General features: G+C 34.9%; 1 protein-coding gene across 1 annotated transcript; it reads right to left on the reverse strand.

Annotated features, from left to right (window-relative positions):
• Positions 1-6,182: 6,182 nt before the first annotated feature.
• On the reverse strand, positions 6,183-9,575 carry LOC122072586 (wall-associated receptor kinase 2-like). The gene is made up of 3 exons (XM_042636952.1): positions 8,904-9,575; positions 7,804-7,980; positions 6,183-7,357 (listed from the first exon to the last, which is right to left on the reverse strand). The coding sequence occupies exons 1-3, from the start codon at positions 9,514-9,516 to the stop codon at positions 6,183-6,185; spliced, it is 1,965 nt and encodes a 654-aa protein (XP_042492886.1). The 5' UTR covers positions 9,517-9,575.
• Between the last annotated feature and the right edge of the window lie 10,947 nt (positions 9,576-20,522).

Raw genomic sequence — 20,522 nt, forward strand, 5'->3', positions numbered from 1 at the left:
CAATGTTGATTTTTTTTTTTTTCTTCTTGGGAGCTTGCAGGATGTGTTGATGACAATGTAGAAGGTGGAGAGGTGTTCTGATGGTTCTAATTTTATAATGCTTTGGTCTAAGAATATCTGGACAAATTCTTTGTACCATAATTTTTCTTTATTTTTATTATTAATATATTTAATTTGCTGAACTTTTGGAAAAAAAAATAGGGGAGCCACGTCTCAAGTATCTCAATCGTGGTTGACGATTCATTCTTTCGTCAGTAATGTTCTTTTTGGGATGCACACAAAAGATCAAGATTCAGATCCGTTTGTTAATGTGTTGAAAGTTTTATTTGTGTTGTCTTTGTCATGAGGTTCCGGTGGAACGCAATGTTGTACTTGGGTCCTCAAGACATTGTAATTGCCTTGCGCTTTAATAATGACAATGCCAAAGGTCGAGCCCAAGTTCTTCTAATTTTGAATTTTATTTTTGGTTTCGGTATGCCTAAATGGTAGTGATCTAATTTTGTATTCTGTTTTTTGTCCCGGTTTTTTGTTAGCTAGGAACCTTTTGAGATAAGAGTGATCTGAATATGAATTCTATTCGAATTTAACTAGATCTCATCTGATTGTGAATTATCTTGTTATTAGTTAGGTTTTTCCAAAAACAATTGCATAAGATATGTTTTTGTCCAAAAAAAAAGAGAAGATAAAAATGATTAGAAGCTTTTTCTCCCTATTCTTTCGGTACTGGATTATTAGTTGTTTTATCCCAACTTAGAAAGAAATAACTATCAAAGAATAATATGATTAAGAGAAGTGGTTCTCTACCCAAAGTGTGCCTTATGCCAACGCCTCTTTGTATCTATCTCTCTCCTCTCCCAAATAAATGATAACAATGTTTTTTTCACATAGAGAGAAGAGATTGACACATGGAAGTGGTGACATATGGCATGCTCACTGACTTTGTACTTTTTCCCTAAGATTAATATACTTCAAGGAAAAAATTTTATGAAGGAACAATTTTGATAATCTTATAAAATATCTCTAAGTATTTATTTGACAAATTATAAATCAGATGAGACCTAAATTTTGTGAATAACTAAACTATGATTTCTAGCTCAACTTCTAAATAATATATGATGAACCTTTACCATATATATATATATATATATATATAGATAACGGTGCAATTGAAATATTGTAAGCTATATATGATGTCTTTGGGATTGGATCATTGCCACATCAGTGAGACAAATAACATTTAAAATAAACAACAAATTTACTATTAGGAAGGGGGGAATAAAAGAATTTGTTAAAAGAAAAATTTGCAACTTTGGTTGAAGTCAATGTACAATGAATTTAGTTCCGTTTTGTTTCTATAATGCAACGAATTTATCGCTCCTAGATAAAACCTCTCCCTATATAAAAAGTCACATTCATACCTAATGACACTACAATTGCGCTCACATAAAAAAATAAATAATAATAATAATAATACTGAAGAAAAACAAGAATTAACTCCAAAAAATTCAAAGTGTCTTAGTCACAACTTCTTTTAGGTGTAGTACTCATGACCAAAGAAAAATAGGAAAGGATTCGGCGGTGAGGCCATGCATCAGTGTGCATGGGGACCAATAGGATGACATGTAGAAGTATCAATAATGATAGTATTTTATTTTTTCATTGAAGCGGGGCAATCATTTTGTTCCTCCCAGTGCCTGTGTGCAGAGGCCACGATACCTTCTAGGCTTCTTTTTCCATTAAAAAAAAAAAAGATGGAAATGGATCAATAATGTGTTCTTTCTAGGAAGAAGATAGTTGTGAGGTGTGTGGATCCTGCACAAGCACATGACCATTGAGAACATATTGAGAACATGGAGTGGGAGTGACTGATTTTACTTTGTCCTATGTCTGACATATATACATGCAACCTAGTAGGGATGTTTTTCTCTCTCTTTAACTATAAATATAAATAGGGAGTAAGAATGCTAAGCATCCTTGTTACCTATTCAATTGGAGGAACGCACATTGATATCCACAAGAGAGCACATAGAGGGTAGAGAGTCATTTTAAGAAACCTTGCGAGAGAGCATAGGAAAAATGGACAGTTAGCGTACCTTTCTCTTTATAAATATTAAAAGAATCAATACTTGAAAAAATAAAAATAAATAAATAAATAACAGAGCCAACTGAGAATATATTTCCTTAAGACCGGCTGTGAGTTTGATCCGAATTCCTTATGGTAAAGTGCCCAAAGTAACGAGGACTATCTAATCTCAATTCAAAATATCCTCCTTAGGTACAGCTATCTATATTATCTTTCTCTACCTTTTTTTATATATATATATATTACATTTTGTAGTATGTCGAAAAAAAAATTGTTAAGATATTATTTATTGGATAAAGTTTCCTTGACGACAAAATTTCCACACCACACCGATAAACGTCACCCCTGTTTTGTTAAGTAAAATAAAACAAGGGGCCCACAGAACAAAACCATTGACCTAATTCCCCATATGCTCTTATTTTTATTTTATTATTTTTATTTTTATTTTTTTTTTATTTTTTTATTTTTTTATTTTTTTTTTTTTTTATTTTTTTATTTTTTTAGTGACTACATTGACTATAAACTTTTGACTTTTTTTTTTATCAATGATGAATGTGATTTCTTTAATAAATTTTAGGAAGAGAAAACGCTACCTACATCTAAAACACACCATGTTGTCCCACGCTGAAGATGTTTTTGTGAGGTGGGATGTATCGGTGTTATTAGGATAGTGTTCTCTTATTCTACATTTTATCATGGATAAAGAACATTATCCGTTGCATGTCTCTACCCTTAGACACGGTGGGGCACAAAAAGACTGTGGTGCCCCCTAGATGTTGCTAGCACCTTCTAGTTGCATTATCAAATTTCCTTTGTTTCCTCTCTGTTGCGACAACAAATGATCGTGCTTTCTATACGTTCTGCACAGAAGAACAAGAAGAATAGAGTTCATGATGTTGAATCGAGACCTAGGTTTTGATTTACTTAATATTTTTGTTTCTCAGTTTATTTCCCCCTACTGATGGCCATGCCGAAGGTGGGGGTTTGTAAATGATTGTTTGTGGGTTGTACTCTTTTTCTTTCTCTTTAATAAAATTTTTGATCTTTAGCAAAGGATGGAAGACTCTCCTTTGGAAGACTCTCCGATGACTAAGTGTCGAGCAGTTCCGATGGAAGACTCTCCGATGACTAAGGAACTCTTTGGTATCATTTTTTTATTATTTTTATCTATATAACAAAAATCATTAATGAAAACCATTTTTTGTTAAAACATAAAAATGTTTTGGTAACTACTTGACAAATATGATTTTTTGTGAGAAAATGATTGGTATCTCTATGTGTAAAATAGTTTTTTAAAGAAATGGATGAAGAGATTCCCTTCACCCATTTTTCTTATAACTCTCTTTCTCCACTTTGGATAGAAGAAAAGGGGGCAAGGGGCTTGGATTTCTAATTACAAAGCAAATGACTACTTTACCCCTCCATATTGAATCTTTAAGCACATGCTTATTAAAGTCTAGCGCAAAAATAATTAAAAATCATTTTTGGCCAAAAACATAAATGACTCTTGATCTCTTTTTGGTTTTTGTGTTTTATCAATTTTTTTTTAAATAAAAACAAGCTTCATAAATGATACCAAATGCAGCCAAAACCAATTTTGTAAACAAAAATCAAAAACAAAAATGATACCAAAGAGGGCTTAAGTCAAATCTCTTCAAAAAAAGTAATTCCAAGTAGCAATAGAAAAGTTTCAATCCCTTTGAAGGAGGGTTTACCTCGGCATGTATACTTGGAGCGAGGCGGTCATGGAGAGTCCCAACTTAGTAAGCATCCTAATGCTGGTAGGAGTCCAGACATGGTAAGAGTCCAAGAGTAGTAAGAGTTATATTTGGAGAGCAGATATATATATAGCAATGTTGTAGGAACCTTCTATATTTCGATCAGTCGGAAATTTCCCTTTCTTTTAAGGATGATTAGGAGTTATTTTAGATGATCTTTCCTATTTAGGAAAGATCTGTTCCTGGCTTAGAGGTTTTGTATTCGACTAGGAGTGAATCTCCTTGTGATAAGTGATTTTTGTTCTTTATTTAGGATTCCCCGAGCACTAGTACCTCTATCGATCAGTTGTCGACCTACAGATGTGGATTTGACGGTGGCCAGTCCTTGAGCTGGTCGTGGGTTCCTTCCTTGATCCCTAGGACTGGTTCGGCCCTGACCCATCTGGCCCAGCCTTCCACGTTTCGTGCTAGTACTCGCGAGTATATTTTTAACATAACATTCCCCATTTGTATCGGTTACATAACCATTAAAAAAGATACTAAGCATAGTTTCTTGCAGGGGGATATCACAGATTTTCGTTTCCATAATGAAAAGAGATCTTGATTCTTGAATTGATGGGAACCCAATCCATCGCAAATTAAACATTGAGGGATATTCTGCCCAAACCATTGCAACGGACCAACATATATTCCATGATAATATGGGAAAGCAGCTCCACCATTAAATGGCATAGGGTGCACCTTGAGGCCATTGGGACCCCTTTTCTGACCACCAATTCACCTATAAGAAGACAACATTAGCCATATGCCATCCAAAAATTAAAAGACCTAGGGAGAGTCTTGAACCAAATAACACTAGTCCACAGGTGAATCTGATTATTAGCTCTAAGAATTTCCATGACCCAAATCCAGGACAATAGTATGGTCTTGACCTCACGGGCAACGATCAAATGATTAACGACTAAAATATAACATTCACTCATAATATACAACCTAGGGTTTGGTTGTAAATTTTTTCCTTTTCTCATTTTGAATAAATTTGATTCTATGAATAAAAATAATAATTAAAAAAATTCCATGTATCTAGGGGTAGAGTTAGGATTTGATTGGAGGGTGCAGAACTATTAACTTACATAATATACAACCATTATCAACAAAGGAAGAACCAAATACATATGAGAGACAGATTTTGAGAAGGACAATGATATATAGTTGATTTTTTGAGCTCTACTGATGGAAATTCCGAGGGTGGAGTTCACAGACTTTTCTATTTTTCCTTTCAATTTTCGTTAGAGTACACCTGGAAATTAATTCTGTATATCTCATTTAGTTAATTCATTGATTTGCTGAGTTATAGCAAAAACAAATTATTTCTGTCATTGCAATAGGGCTGCTACAAGTCTTTTGGGTTTTTTCCTTTTGTTTCTGATAGCCTTCTTTGTTGTGTCTAGAATCTGGTGTTACTGATTTTCTTCCTTGATTTACTCGTATATTTGATTTTGAATTTTTTTTAATAATTTATTTTGATACTGGTAAATTCCTATATTGCTGCAACTTGGCATATTAGCAATGGAACTTGGTGGCAATTTGTCCACAAATTAGAGGTCCATCTAACTTCCCACGTGGTTAAAACCCGTTTCCTTTTCCATAACCTCTCTAGATTGGCTCATGTATTTGTTTTGCTAAAGTCAACAAATGAATTTCATTAGGATGAATGCGAAAACATAATACAAACCATTGGATAGCTATTCCATCTTTGGCATAGTCATTTGTAGAATAGCAACCCAAACACTAAAGTTAATACATTATAAGAATCTATATATGGGTCTCGGTTGGGAATCACATCTTAAATCATAAGTTACTAACGAGGGAGCAACTGTCCAGGAAGAAGAGCTTCTGGATGTAACCGCCTGTTTTGCTAACTTGTTCACCACTGAATTAATCTTACGGTGACAATGTGAGATACTCTATACGATACTGTCCATATATTGTTTGAAGAACCACCATTTTTATTCAAAGCACCAATGAATATATATACCTTGGTTCCTACTACAAGTAGCTACCGCTTGAGAATCACATTCAATTAACATATTTTCCACCCTCTTCATAGGCGTACTTTGAAGCCCGATAAAGAATGCTGCAATGCTGCAAATTCTACCATGAAGCAGCATAGGGGATTGCCCTCACATTAAAAAATAGTCCTAAGATTATTGTAATAAGAGAGAGAGAGAGAGAGAGAGAGAGAGAGAGAGAGAGAGAGAGAGAGAATATGATTCAATCAATTGATCTCAGTTTTGTGATGTTACACACATAAGCCTGGAATATAAAACCTTGCCATGAAAGACAACTTTCTAATTTAGCAATAATAATCAACTAAATAATCAACGACCAATTTGCAATGATAGGAAACCACTGGCCCCCAAGCTCTCTTGACAACTTGCATTGATAGTAGAACTGTCCCTCAAATTCTCTTGAGCTGTTGCATTGATATTAAAACTTGTCGATGGCTCATCAGATTTATGTTGGGACCATGTGCGCTCGAGCTCTATTGCAACTTCTTTCATTGTTGGCCTATCTTTCCCTTTAACATTTAGGCATATTCTTGCAAGCTCAGCAACCACCAAAAGTTCCTCTCTATTTCTCTCACTTACTATCCGAACATCAAGAATTTGAAGAAGGTTATTGTTCTCCATTGAAGAAACAAAGTACATTGCTAGGGCTTTACGTTCCCCAGATCCTTCAAGTATAAGTGACATTTTCCCAGTTAAGAGCTCAGCAAGAACAACACCAAAGCTATAAACATCGCTTTTCTCAGTCAGTAGACCTGTATGTAAACATTCTGGGTCTAAATACCCTAATGTCCCTTGTACTAATGTTGTCATTTGAGTTTGCTCCAAAGGAACCAATCTTGAAGCCCCGAAATCAGCTATTTTCGCGGTGAAATCATCATCTAGTAGTATATTGGCAGACTTGATATCCCTATGAAGGATGGGTGTTGAATGAGCAGAATGCAAATAAGCTAGTGCTCCAGCTGTTTCAGTGGCAACTCTTAAACGGGTACCCCATGAAATATAAGCTGCATTTCTATCATGGATACGTTCGAAGAGGGTTCCATTGGAGATGAACTCGTAGACTAACATTGGAACCTCTGTTTCTAAACAACATCCTAAGAGTCTTACCACATTTCTATGATTGATTTGAGAAAGTATATCCACCTCATTTATGAACTCTATAATCTGCCCTTCATCCATTATATTGGATATCTTGGTTGCCACTACTTTGCCATCAGATAATATTCCTTGGTAAACTGTACCATGCCCTCCTTTGCCAAGTATTCTACTCTCATGGAAGTTGTTGGTTGCCATTTTTAGCTCTTTTATGGTAAAAATCTTGGCAATTTCAGCAACACCTTGATTTGAAGCTATTTGTTGTTGCAATAGCAAGCCTCCATTTTGTTGAAAGAATTTTTCTCTGAGTTTGATATCTCTTCTTCTCTTGATTCCCCAATAGAAAAAATAAATGCAGACAAGTAGAAATATAATGCTTAGACCAGTACCTGCACAAAGTCATAGTATAATTTAGATCTTTACTTTTATTTTGTCACATAAAATGCTATTTTTAATCTAAAAATGTTCTGTAACATTGAGGATTTTTGGCTAGAAGTCGATATTGTTCATTTGAAGAAAACTATAGTAGATGAAGTTTCAGTTGGATTAAGAGAAGTAACTTTATAGTTTTATGGTGTCTTTACTATAGATTTATTTGACTAAATAATGCAATCGTGTTTCTCCATTGCATAAAAAAGGTCTATCTGTCTATAAAATTGGGTCTCATCTCATTGTCATTTATAAAATATTGACATTCAAAAATTGATGTTAAGAAAAGATTACTATATTAAAAGTATGTAAGAACCAAACACTCAAAAACAGTAAAAAAAGAAAGAGAATTTACCCGAAAAGTGGAAAATCAAAGAGCCTAAAGGATTAAAAAAAAGAGAATTACCTACAATAATGCTCATCAATGGAGTAGATTTCGGATCACGGGTACAGTGTGTCCCATTTACCTGGCCATCGCCATTGTAACCATGTGGACAAGAGCAGTTGTAACTCCCATAAGTGTTGGTGCAAATAGCACTCTCATAGCAAGAATTATTGTATCCCTTCTCACATTCGTTAATATCTTTGTCAATCCATCATCGATACACAAAAACAACGAAAATTTGTTAGCTTGACAAGCTTGACAAAGCCAAAATTACACTGTCCAAAGCCAAAATTACACTGTCCACACTTCACTCTTATTTTTTTTTTAAATAAAAACTGTAACCTCATAGATCCATCCATGAGCCGCACAATATGAATAGCTTCTCTACCATTTATAAGATAAGTAAAAATAATTATTGGCATTAGAAAAGAAGAAGAAAATTTAATTTCTTTGATATACTTGCTGACTTCTAGTAAAAAAATAAAAAAGAAGAGCAAAAAATATTTTATTCCTCTTATATTTACATTTTTTTTTCTTGATATGAATGATCTCATATGACCTGTTATGATTGGAGAATGAATTACCCAACGATCCTAACCTGAGAGGTTCTATCTGGGAGCACAACCCGCATCAATGCTCCATATTTCTTATCTCTCTCCTTAAAATAAGAGGTAGAGATATCTTTTCACATGAAAATGAGGGAGATAGACAAATAGGAGTGCTAGCATGGGCCACCCTCCGGGATAGGTTTCTTCTTCCCTATTTTGAAACAATTCACATAGATGGAACTGAGAGATCCAATTAACCTCTCTAGTGGTTTACCACAAATTGTTTGACTATTCTGCCTGGTAAAACCCCCCTCCCCCCAATTGGTCAATGCTCAATTGGCAAAGACTAACACCTCCCATAAAAAAAATAATAACAATAAATAAATAAATAAAATAAAATAAAGTAAGATAAAAATAAAAACTCATAATTAAGAGGTTATGAATTCAACTCTTCTTCTTTCGTCAGGAAAAGAAAAAGAAGAAATTTTTATCAAAGCTTGATGATTTTGATTAGGAACAACATAGAAAACTTCATATTAGCATATATAATTCAGGAAAAGGAAAGGTAATCACCTTGGCATCCTTGAGGGACATAAGGGTTCCCTTCAAAACCATCTTTGCAGAAACATTGATAGCCAGCACCATTAATGGAATTAGAGCAATTGCTATTTGGACCACAAGCATAAGAATGTGTGTCTCGAACTGCTACTTCGCAAGATTGATTCCCAATCACCCAATCCATAACTAACGGAATAGTTGAATTGACAAAGCTACCAGCCGAGAGATCAGAATATTTGAAAGTGAACCAGTCTTGATCAGCCAAGAAAGCGTAGCTGCAAGGATTGGACTCCCAATTCTCTGTGTGGTTAGCCATACTCCCAAGGGTCAGCATGAAAAATTTGAGGTTGAAAGGGATTGAAGTCTCGCAACAACCAATTCCAGAGCAAGACCCATTCCTCACATTCCCCATATCACCACACTTGGAGGTGCACCCACTCATGAAATTGTCATATAGAGGGTCACTCATTTGTGCAATGGTGTCGCATCCAATTGCTATAAACTTGTTTCTGGTAGCTGAGAAGGTGAAAGGTGAACCTTGCATATCCATCATGTAGCTTTCTCCAATTGTTTCTGTTCCAGTTGAGGTGAAACACTGAGTAGCATAAACTCTACTATGGAGTATCATTGATCCATCATCCACTGATATTGCAAGGACTTCATCGTCTCCTTGGTAAGGTCTGAGGCTGCTGCTTCTCCTTGCCTCGCATGTTATAAGATAATTATCATCTCTGTAGCATCCTTCTCTAAGGCCAAATGGGTAGGGTATGGTTACATTTCCACATTCGTCTTGGCAACCAGGCAAAGCTATAGGTGGAACTGTAATGGCAGCTGCACCTAATGATGATAGAAGACCAGCAAGAAGCAGAATCAGAATAACCATGGCTGCTTTCCTTATCTTTTCTATCTCTTTCTTCCCCTTGAAGGTCTTTGGTGGGCTATAAATAACCTCAAAGCTTATGGTCTGAATACTATGGATTTCATCCTCCCATATGATGAAAGATAATACTGAAAGTCTGAAGCTGCAAAGCTTTTAGTTTTTATTGATTATAATATGTTGGTCAAGTTTCAACCTCCCATTAGTGATCTAGAACTTCTGCCTCTGCAGGTTTTTAAATAAGTAGAGTTGTTTTCAACATGGATTATGATAGCCACGCCTCCCATATATTAAATGGAGTTATTGTCTGTCATTTACTAGTGGAAACACTTAAAATAAAAATAAAAAATAAAAAAGCATTTGTCCAGATTGACCAGTTATTTGTTAGGTACTGTGGACTAATGCAATTATTCCTTGTAAGCCAATCAAGGCGTCAATTAAGGCCGAATTATTTATTTATTTATTTATAAGTTTTGCTATCCTTGAAGGTTTTATCCGGAGTCTGGGCATCTCATATAGGATATAGCCCGCACCAGAAACCCATAACCTTACTCCCTAATCCGTATTATACAGATTTCCTAAGGAAGTGGGTCAACGGGTTCACTTCAAGTCTGATCATAATCCATTATTTTCAATTGGAAAAAAGTACTATCTGATCCAATGGATTATTGATATAGTGATATGAATTTGAATCCCACTGGAATCTGATCTGATGCGAATATGGACTATCTCATTATTTGTTAGGGATTTCCCAGAACAATTACAATTTTTTTTTCAGCAAAATATGTTATGTATTATTGTTAAAACAAAAGAGATAAAAATGATTAGAAGTTTTTTTTTTTTTTTTTCCTTTTTTCTTTTGGTGTTAGATTATTAATGGTTTCAACCCAACTTAAAAAAGAAACAACGATTGACGAATAATTAATAAGGTTAATGAAAAATGTTTCATACAATGCTAGAATGCAGTTTATTTGCGTCAACATGAGAAGTGGGTAACAAATTGTCCAATAGAGGTGGGCATTTAATGAGGAGAGATAGTATGGAACTGATATGCATAAGAATCTACATATCGGCATCTTATATATCTTTTTTCCTCTCGATTAAGGACTGAATTTTCTTAAGGCCATGGTGAATAAGAATCTATTTGTCGCATAACCTTAGGGCCATAGGATCGAAGGGAGGAGGTGGGATCACATTGAGACCGTCTCCTTTTTCATCATAAGTGCAGAAAAACTTTGTCCTTAAATTAATATACTCATTGGCCCGCAAAACTTTTGAGAATCATCTGATTTCTTATTCATTTGTAAAATTTCAGTTCAAATAAAGTTGTGAAGAAGAAAATAGAATATTGAAACTTGAGGACTATTTATAAGTAAATGGACAGAAATAGTTAGAGAGATGGTGTTTTATTGACTTAAGCTATGTGATGTCATTTTTATTGGATCATGAATAGATTGGATCACTACCTCATTTGTGAGACATATCACATTGCTCCACATGTGGAACTCTTAATTTAAGAATTTGTAGAGAGAAAAGTATTAAACATTCATTGAATTCAAGAAGCAATCTAATATACAACGAATTTTCTATTTTTTGTTTTTTAATAGAACAAGTTATTGACATCTTATCCTTCTAGTTAGAGCCTTCCCTAGTCCTCCCCCAAAAATAAAAATGGAAAAAAAAAAAAAAAAAAAAAAATCTAGTCCTGGAGAACCTCTTTCAAATCCTGGACTGGCTGATCATTTGGTCTGAATTCTTTGAATGTTATGGCAAAGTGACCCTAGTCCTGCCCCAAGTAATTAGAGACTATTAGTCGGCTACACTGAGATACATAGGATTCTTATTTAATTCGAATTATGTTCGTAATATGTTAAAAATAAATATATTATATCTTTCCTTTGGTGCCTTAATTTCCACACCACACCTATAATCGTCATTTCAAGGTTCCGAAGTAAATTAAAATAAAGCATTGACCCAATTCTCAAGTGGTTCTTATTTTAGTTTCAAAAAAATTTTTTTTTAGTAGGAAATATCACTCTTTTTTTCTGTATTTTGGTGTATTATTATATTTTTTGTAGACATTTTAAAAAATATCACTCTCGTCTTTCCAATCTGAAAGATTCTATTTGTCATACCTCTCCATGAGAAATAGTTGTTAAGTCATGACTTAATTTTTTCTAATACTCAAACTACCTTCACACATCTTCCTCATTCATTAAAGCTAACACAGCCACTGAGATGAGAAGACCCTCTGAGCAATATCGGGATTCACTGAAAATCAGGAAAAAAATAAAATTCAAAAATAAATATAGAAATAAAATTGATAGATGTATTAAGAAGTATCAGAAATTTACCGTCACCAGGAACCCATTTCCATTTTCTGGTGGCTCTTCATTTCCATTTTAATTGTATTAGAATGGAATTTTTGGTTGGGAGAGTCCAACAATGGTACACTTTTTTTTTTTTTAGCTTTGATGTCATGATTGTAAGATTTCTATAATGCATTTTAAAAGAATGTGAGTTTTTTAATCAACAATTTACATAATTTTTAAGTGTGAAGATAATAAGGCAATTGAGCAGATTTGGGCCCAAGCCCATTCAAAGTTATTGTGTCTTGTACGGGAGGCGATGTTCAGTCTGACTCTGACCTGCCTAACCCACATAAACCTTCCCAATTGATAGAAAAGGCTGTTGATGGGTTCATAGCTACAGCCCAATTAATAAATGGGCTAGGTTTGCATTTAGTATCTGAGACTCAAATCGGCTAATGAACCCCCATCTCAGGCTGCTCAAATCCCCTTTATTAGTCTGACTAATATGATTTTTCTTTGCTTGTTTTCATATTCCATTAAGGAAGGCAAAAACTGGTTTTTAAACAGGCCAACTTGAACGTACCAATTATAAATGTGTTGGGTTTGGGTTGGCAAATCGTCTACTCCAGCCCAGACTGGGGCCCATTTTTCTTGGCATATGACCAAATGTTAATGATGTCCCAGTCAGGCAGTCACTTTATTCCATAAACGCTAGTCACGCGGAAAAAGATCCTCTCCAACACCACCGAACCTTCAATGATCTATTCAAGGGTTGAGAGTGTTTGGACACGTATTCTCAGGTGTTGGTAGGTATTGGGATGCATGACCAAGATGAACACAATAATTTGTGAAATCTTAGGGATATAAGTGTACATTTTACCCCACTTTGGATAGTACTACTTTTATTTTTTATTTTTTTTAGTTTCCAAATCTACAAGAGAAAGTGCTTAAAGTGAATCAAGAACCAGTCCAAAGGTGGGACCCACTCATTGGTACTCCTAAAGATTATTTTCTCTCCTTGCCACCTCACAAGATCTTGAAGATGCTATGCAGAGATTCATTTCTGATTTAATCAAGATTGCAAGATATTGGTGAATATTGTAAGGAAAGAATAGAATTTGTTAATTTTGGAAACAGATTCTCTCTTTCCTCACATAATATCTCAGAGAATGAGGATTTTTACCAAGATTTAATTTAATTTAATTTTCTTTCTTTTCTTAAAGAAGACTTGTAGAAGGAAGGAGGCAAAAAAAAAACCCTATAAAAGCCCCTTCCTCCCCCCCTCATATTTTATTATTCCCTTTAGTTTGTTTCTAGTTTATGCTTAGTTTTCTTCTCTCTCTCTCTCTCCCTCTCTCACTCTTTAGTTTTAGTTCTTCTCTATTTTTGCTTTAATCACTTTTGTAATAGTTTTTTATGTCAATTAATGCAAGCATTCTTTTATTCTTATTCAACCTTTTATATTTATGATTTATGCAATTGAGTTGTAATTTTTAAAATTATAGTTCTAAGCTTAGATCTAGGTGACAAGATCACGAGTCGTGGAGCATCTTTTTTTTTCAAGTTCAGGTTTTTTTTTTCAAGATTTGTTTTCTCTAATACTAGAAATTTCAGATTTGGTTTATTCCAGATCTGGTCTTAGTACTGGTAGTATCTCAAATCACCCAAGCTTTCAAGTTCAAGCATTGATTCAAGTAAGTAGGCTCCTTCAGTAATCTTCTCTCCCCCCTCTCATTCCCTCTTCTGACTACACTTTCTTTCTTAATTTAGGATTTTAATTTCAGTAGTTACATTATTACTATTCCTTTCCCCCAAGATTCATGGCTAGCGTATGTGTTGGCTTTGCCCCTCCTAGCTATAGAACCATCAATTTATTGTTTTTATTTTAATTTTCTCCCTTTCCCTAAAGCCAAGTAGAATAACCCTTGTAAGAGTGACTCTCTGGTCAAGTAGGGAAGCTCATCTTATGATGCATCCCTCGGGCTAAGTAGAGAAACCTACTTGTGAGTCTCTCTCTAGCTTTCTCCCCTTACTTTTACTTTATTTTTATTTCAGCATTTTTTTGCCTTTATTGTTTTTTTTTTTTAAATTGCGTGGGTTGTTTATTTTTAATTATTTATTTATTTAATTTTAATTGCGTGGCTTGCGTCTTTAAATTCTTAGATGACGAATGGTTAGGACATTATTTTAGATACATATGTTTAGGACGGTAATTAGAATTAGATCACAACCATTAATCGGTTCACTTTCGCATTATTAAAAGAAATAAAAAAATAAAGTGGCTGCTCTCCCTATGTTCGACCCGCAACTATACTGATCCGTACGTTTGCGGTTATATTTTAAATCACAACACCCTTCCAACCCTTGGATGCATCGTTGAGGGGTGGTTGGAGGGTGCAGTAGTTGGAGAGGAGCCAGATCCTAGTCATGCTATCCTATCTTATGGATGGGCATGTCTACAAGATTTTATGGATGATCATGTCAGTTTTATTCTATAAAAAAAAAAAAAAAATCATGATGGTTTATTGTACCACGTGGAAGGGTGATGTGGTAATTCGAATATTGGATATACAATTTAGATAGACTGCATGCCAAATATAGACTCAAACATAATCATATCTCATCCCATATGTATTGGCATGCATCCTATCAATAGTAGTTCATGCATTGATGTGGACACTCATATTCTAAATTGGCTAGTTGTAAATAGCCTCAGGGCTATGGAACACAGGATTATCTCAGATCTACACAGAGATAATAACGATGATTCTCAAATATTGCAGAACAATACATTCGACAGGATAAAAGGCAACAGAAAGAAGATAGGGAACAAGTTACCTACTCCTAATAGTCAAAGCGAGTATTTCATTTTGAGTTCAATGAATTCAGAATGAATTAGATCTCCCCAGGTAGGATTTGAAGAGTCCACATTCTATATACCCTTTGCAACAGTGCAGTGAGCATCTTGGCACACACCCTAAGGGGCTCCAGCCATCGGATGCTCACTGCACCAGTGTGGTGGCTCCAGAGGATGTGGATTGAATCTAGAAATAATATAAAAATAGAATAAAGATCTCTTTCTCGAATGAAAAAATAATAAATATTGTTTTTGGATATCTAAATTGGTCAAACTCCAAGCTTTTGTACCCTTTCGAGAAATGCCAGAAAGAGTAATGAATATCATTAAGACAATATTTCGAAAAGTTACACTGACTACCCATAGCATAGAAATAAGTAAGATAATTTCTGAAAAAATATTGATGCATGTGATGATGAAATCATACATGGGTGGCAAGGGAAAGCAAGAAGAAATTGGACGTTTATACTTATAAGAGATTCAATCGTTTGGTCATCACCTGAAGAATCAAAGCAAAAAAGGAGATAAAAAGAAAGATCGATTGACAAAAGAGAGATAATTTACAATTCGAACATCTTATAATCTTATGGAACTGGGCCAAAACGGGTGAAATCAAAGGACATTACTTGAATGCTACGGCAAGTACATGTGAAGAAATGATCGAAAGAGTTGTATTTATCAAAGAATTGAGAGTTCCTATCGTAATACATGACTACTTGATGGGGCGATTTACAGCAAATACTACCTTGACTCATTATTGCCGGATTTTCAATAAATTGTTTCCGCCTCAGCTGGTTAATTCTTTATTTGCTGAAGTTTGACATGAGTGAGGAGATTCGAGATCTACCTATCCGAAAAATTCTGCCTCATCCAGCTTGCCCTGTGGTAAAGCAATGCTTGTCCAAACTGACCTTTTGGTCACATGATATTATACTTACACCCCCACCCTTTCTAGAACAATAGTAAGATGTAATCTGAAATTTGAAGGAAACTCCTTGAACCACTTGGAGGAAGTCAGGACTGACAAACTTTGTCGCTTCGTTTTTTTCACAATTCTCTACCATGGTTTGAGGAATTGAAATTCAGAGAATCAGAATCGAAATAGTGGAATCAACCATGTACAATCTGAGCGGATCAAGTCCTTGTACGATGGATTAGAATCAATCATTCACAATCTGCACGAATCAGGTTTTCATATGAAATCATTCTTGTATGGGGCTGATTCACACAGATAGAATCTACCCAACAATCAATTTTGTAGTGAATTCCATCTGTGTGGATCAATTCGTATGAAAATGATTCTCATACAAAAACCTGATCCACACTCGCATAATCCTTCTTCCAGCCAATTCATCAACCGCTTTTTATTGGAGTTCCAACTCTCCAATATTGCTTAATATAGGGAAAGGATGAGAGAAGCACTGCAATAACTATATGGTAAAAATGAGAATTGATGTTTGAGAATTCTGGAAACCTCCTAAAACACTACCTATTAATTCTTCTGAATGAGAAGATAGATCTATAAATCCTCTTTGGTAGATCAATCAATCAATTCAAAGTAGGGTTTTGTAATGGAAAGTAACCAATCAATCTCTCAACCAAAACCTGTCATATCCCTACCCACAACTTAATTCCCCAGTTCCCCACTCCCCTATCATATTAACTGATGATCACAGATCAAGTCTTCACCACCCAAAATTACTAAGAAGACGAGGCATTGCCGGTGGTGGCCAAACCTTGAAGACCTATCGGCTCACACCGTTCACTTTGCAGACTCGATCGATCTCACCATCTTGATCTCTCCGAATCCTCACACAAGCTTCTCCACAAAAGCAAGCATCTTCTCCTTCTGCTCACCCATGAACTTCGTCTAAGCACGCTTCTCCATGGTTCTTTCCAGCTCCTTCAACTCCACTAGAGTCATCACTTCCCTATGGCTCCCACTACCGCCGCCACAACACCACCATACACAATCAGCTCCACCACTTCTATGTCATCACCTCCAGGGTTACAACTTTCAGCGGCTCAGCCAATTCCAGTTAAGACGACCTTGACTTTGCGATGGAACGACAAAATAGTCCTCAGTGACAGATTGCCATTTAGAAATCACAGGGTAGCCACGTCATCATTTAACGTTTATAATCTAATGGAATAAAATTAAGTGTAATTTTCTTTTTAAAATGAAGGATAATGTAAATATTATTAGTAAAAGAAATAAAAAAAAAAAATTAATAGTTATGAAAGACAAAGCTAAAATTCACACAATCACACTCATTACCGTTTCTAAGATGCTAACATCATTGATCCAGATTCCAGAACCTCATTAGATCTAATAAATTTACAAGTGAAAAAAATCAGGCCGTGTATAGAAACTTGTGATGGTGACGGGTTTCACATGTTATGGTTAAGTTTACAAGAAAAGAGAAATAACGGAAATAATAGAATATGTAATTTTTATTGGAATACAGTTCCACAAGAAAGGGGAAATAGAGGTTGGATGGAATTCTATGGGAATGAGAGAAAATAGAAGAAAATAGATAGACACAACAAATTTTCATGAAATCCTACCAATTGGAAGTGAGTAGGGTAGAAAAAATTAAGTGTCACATCAATAGACAATAATTATTCTATTAAATGACTTTGTGTGGTAAGTTTTCTAACCCACCTAACTTATTAAAACATTCATATTTAATAATTTATGAGAAACAAGTACAAGTTTCTCATTCCTTTCCTCTTTCAAACAAATAAGACTTGAGGGAATAAGAAAACTACCTAATTCCATGGCACTTGTTCTTGGACATAGGAGGTGTGCACCCTATGAAATCAAAATATTCCCTTAAACATATTGATGCTCGATCCGGTGGATTAATTTTTTCATTCGCCCCTAATGCAGGGAGCACATGACAATGCAGTAAAAAAATAATTTATTTTCATGCAATAATAATTGACAATTCCTAGCTACGACCTTAATTTCTACAAACTGACTAGAGATTGAGGACTATGGACGAAAAGGAGCTATATATATATTCTGTTAATACATAAAAGTAATTCACAAGGAGAAAAAAAAGAGAGGAAGAAAGATATAGAGAGAAAAGCTAATTTAGCATCCAATTTTGGGGAGATGAGGGTTACCTTCACAACCATCCTTACAATGACCCTGATAACCATGGCCATTGGTTGAATTAGTGCAAATAGTTATTTGGACCACATCCATAAGGTTCATCTTTATCATGTCTGATGCCCCATTATCCAATCCAACGCAACAAAATTCTTTCTATTGAGTAAAAAGATCTGATAGATGAAAGGTGAACGGGTTTTGATCAGCCGAGAAAGCAAAGCTGCAAGGGTTGAAATTCCAGACCCGAATGTGGTTGAAAAGGCTAGAGACTCCAAGGGAAAATAATATAGTCCCAAAGGGATGGTTCTTTGGCAACAACCCATTCCAGTGCAAGACCCGTTTCTCACACTGTCCAAGTTTTCACACTGAGACACACACCCTCTCATAGAGTTCCAAATGGATAAGGTATAGTCACATTTCCGCGTTTATCTGGGCAACCAGGCAAGGATACTGGTGGAAATGCCATGGCTATGGCAACCAATGACAACATAGTAAGCAGCATGACCAAAAGATTTGGCACCATGACCGTGATGAAGCTTATGTTTTCTATCTGATCCTCTGCTCCCGTTAATTGGATGTGTCTGTTGGGTCGAGCTCTATCAATTAAATGAACTCAACGAAGAGCACTTCTCTCTTTCCATTGAAGTTAATTAAGAGCACAAGAGGAACTATTAATTTGAGTCTTGGGAACCTGCTATGGGCTTCTTTGGTCCTCAGACACTTCTATGTGACAGTTTAATTTATGAGAATAAGTTCCATGTTTAGTTGTATAGTGTATAATAGTACTTTTTTGTGTTTATCTATCTCCCCTCATTATAAGAGGCAGATATGTTATTTCATAAAAAAAGGGAAGAGACATAAACAAGAAGATTTGACCACATGACACAAAATAATTTTCAAGGTATCCCTCAAGCCTTTTTCTTTTATTCATATTAGCTGAATGTGTCACCATTCTTTGTACGGATCTGTTGGTGGCCGACAACTCTTGAAAAGAGAAATGGGTGATCAATCACCAATTTGAGGATGACTATCCAAACATAAAGTTTGAACATTAGGTACCCTAAATGTGATTTTTATTGGGGATATATAATTTATCAAAAAAAAGAAAAGAAAATGATAACCAATAATTGTGTGCTGTGGGTCCATCTTGTTCAAATGAATTTGGGATACCAGTGGAACTCATTTAATATCTTATGGGAATCTAATTATTTAACTTTATAGAAAGTTTGCATTTTGCTACAATAAAAAGTTGAACCTAAAGAATAATGACAGCTGGTTCCCCACGACTTAAGCCCAAACAACAATTTGGTGACCATGGAAAAGCAGCTATTGTAGGCAAGTCAATCAACGCAGGCCAAGTCAGTAATTTTGTCTTTTAATTGTGAATACAGTGGTACCATATATAACAAAGTTCGAAAAATTATATGATTATTCATTTTGAGGTTTTTTTTTTTTTTTATAATAAAACTATCCACTTAGAGTTTAAATTAACAAAAATACTTAAAATTGAGTTTGGTTTTACAAAACTATCCACTTAAAGTTTCAGTTATTAAAAAAAAATACTGGATTGGATAGTTGTGTAAACTCAAACTTGATTTTTAGTATTTTTGTTAACTAAACCTCTAGGTAGGTAGTTTTGTAATCCCAAACCTAATTTTGCTTATTTTTGTTAACTTAAACTTTAAGTGGGTAGTTTTGTAAAGATAAACCCAAAAGTGGGTAATCATGTAATTGTCCCAACAAAGTTTTCCTTCGTCGTTTGATGAATTTGTTTATAATCAGCCAATTTTCTATGAAGTGTTAGATAAAGAGTAATAGTTCTGAGTCATTCATTCTAAGTCCACATATTTACTTCTATATATTAGAACAAACAGTCTAATTAAGAAATATAAATACCATTAAATGAAAAAAAAAATGGTGATGAATTTGGCTGCCCAAAAACTTCACAGCTCGAGGTTGAATGTGTAATCATGAATGCATGGTGTTGTGATAGGAATTATTCCAAGTCCTTTGAGCAACTTGCATAGAAGAACAAATAAGGAAGAGCCGGGTTGCTTTGGAAAGGAGCTCTCCGATGCCCAAGTTATATTTTTAGCAAATAATTTCATAGTTAGAGTAGAAATCGGTCGTTCCCCTGTTTAAATAGCTTACCTTGATATTTACAGACAGTGAATAAAGAGAGATGATTGTGAAAAATCTTATTTTAATAAGTAGTTTATACTTGATAGGAGATCACTAAGAAGAATTCTCTTAAGCCAATGTTGCCTTGTACAGTTAGGATTCATATCAGAGTCAATCTCTTTAGTGAGATTGTTTTTGTTTTCAAGGAATCTCAGGATTGCATTGCCAAATCGGTTCAGTAATGAGGTGTCGGCACTTTTGACAAGCTAAGACTAGTTTTTGACATTGGTCATACCATGGGGATGTTCAAGCTACTGATGTCACAGGTCGGTCCTGGGAAGATCAGTCT

This window comes from Macadamia integrifolia, chromosome 1 (assembly GCF_013358625.1).
Source record: "Macadamia integrifolia cultivar HAES 741 chromosome 1, SCU_Mint_v3, whole genome shotgun sequence".
Classification (NCBI taxonomy): Eukaryota; Viridiplantae; Streptophyta; class Magnoliopsida; order Proteales; family Proteaceae; genus Macadamia; species Macadamia integrifolia.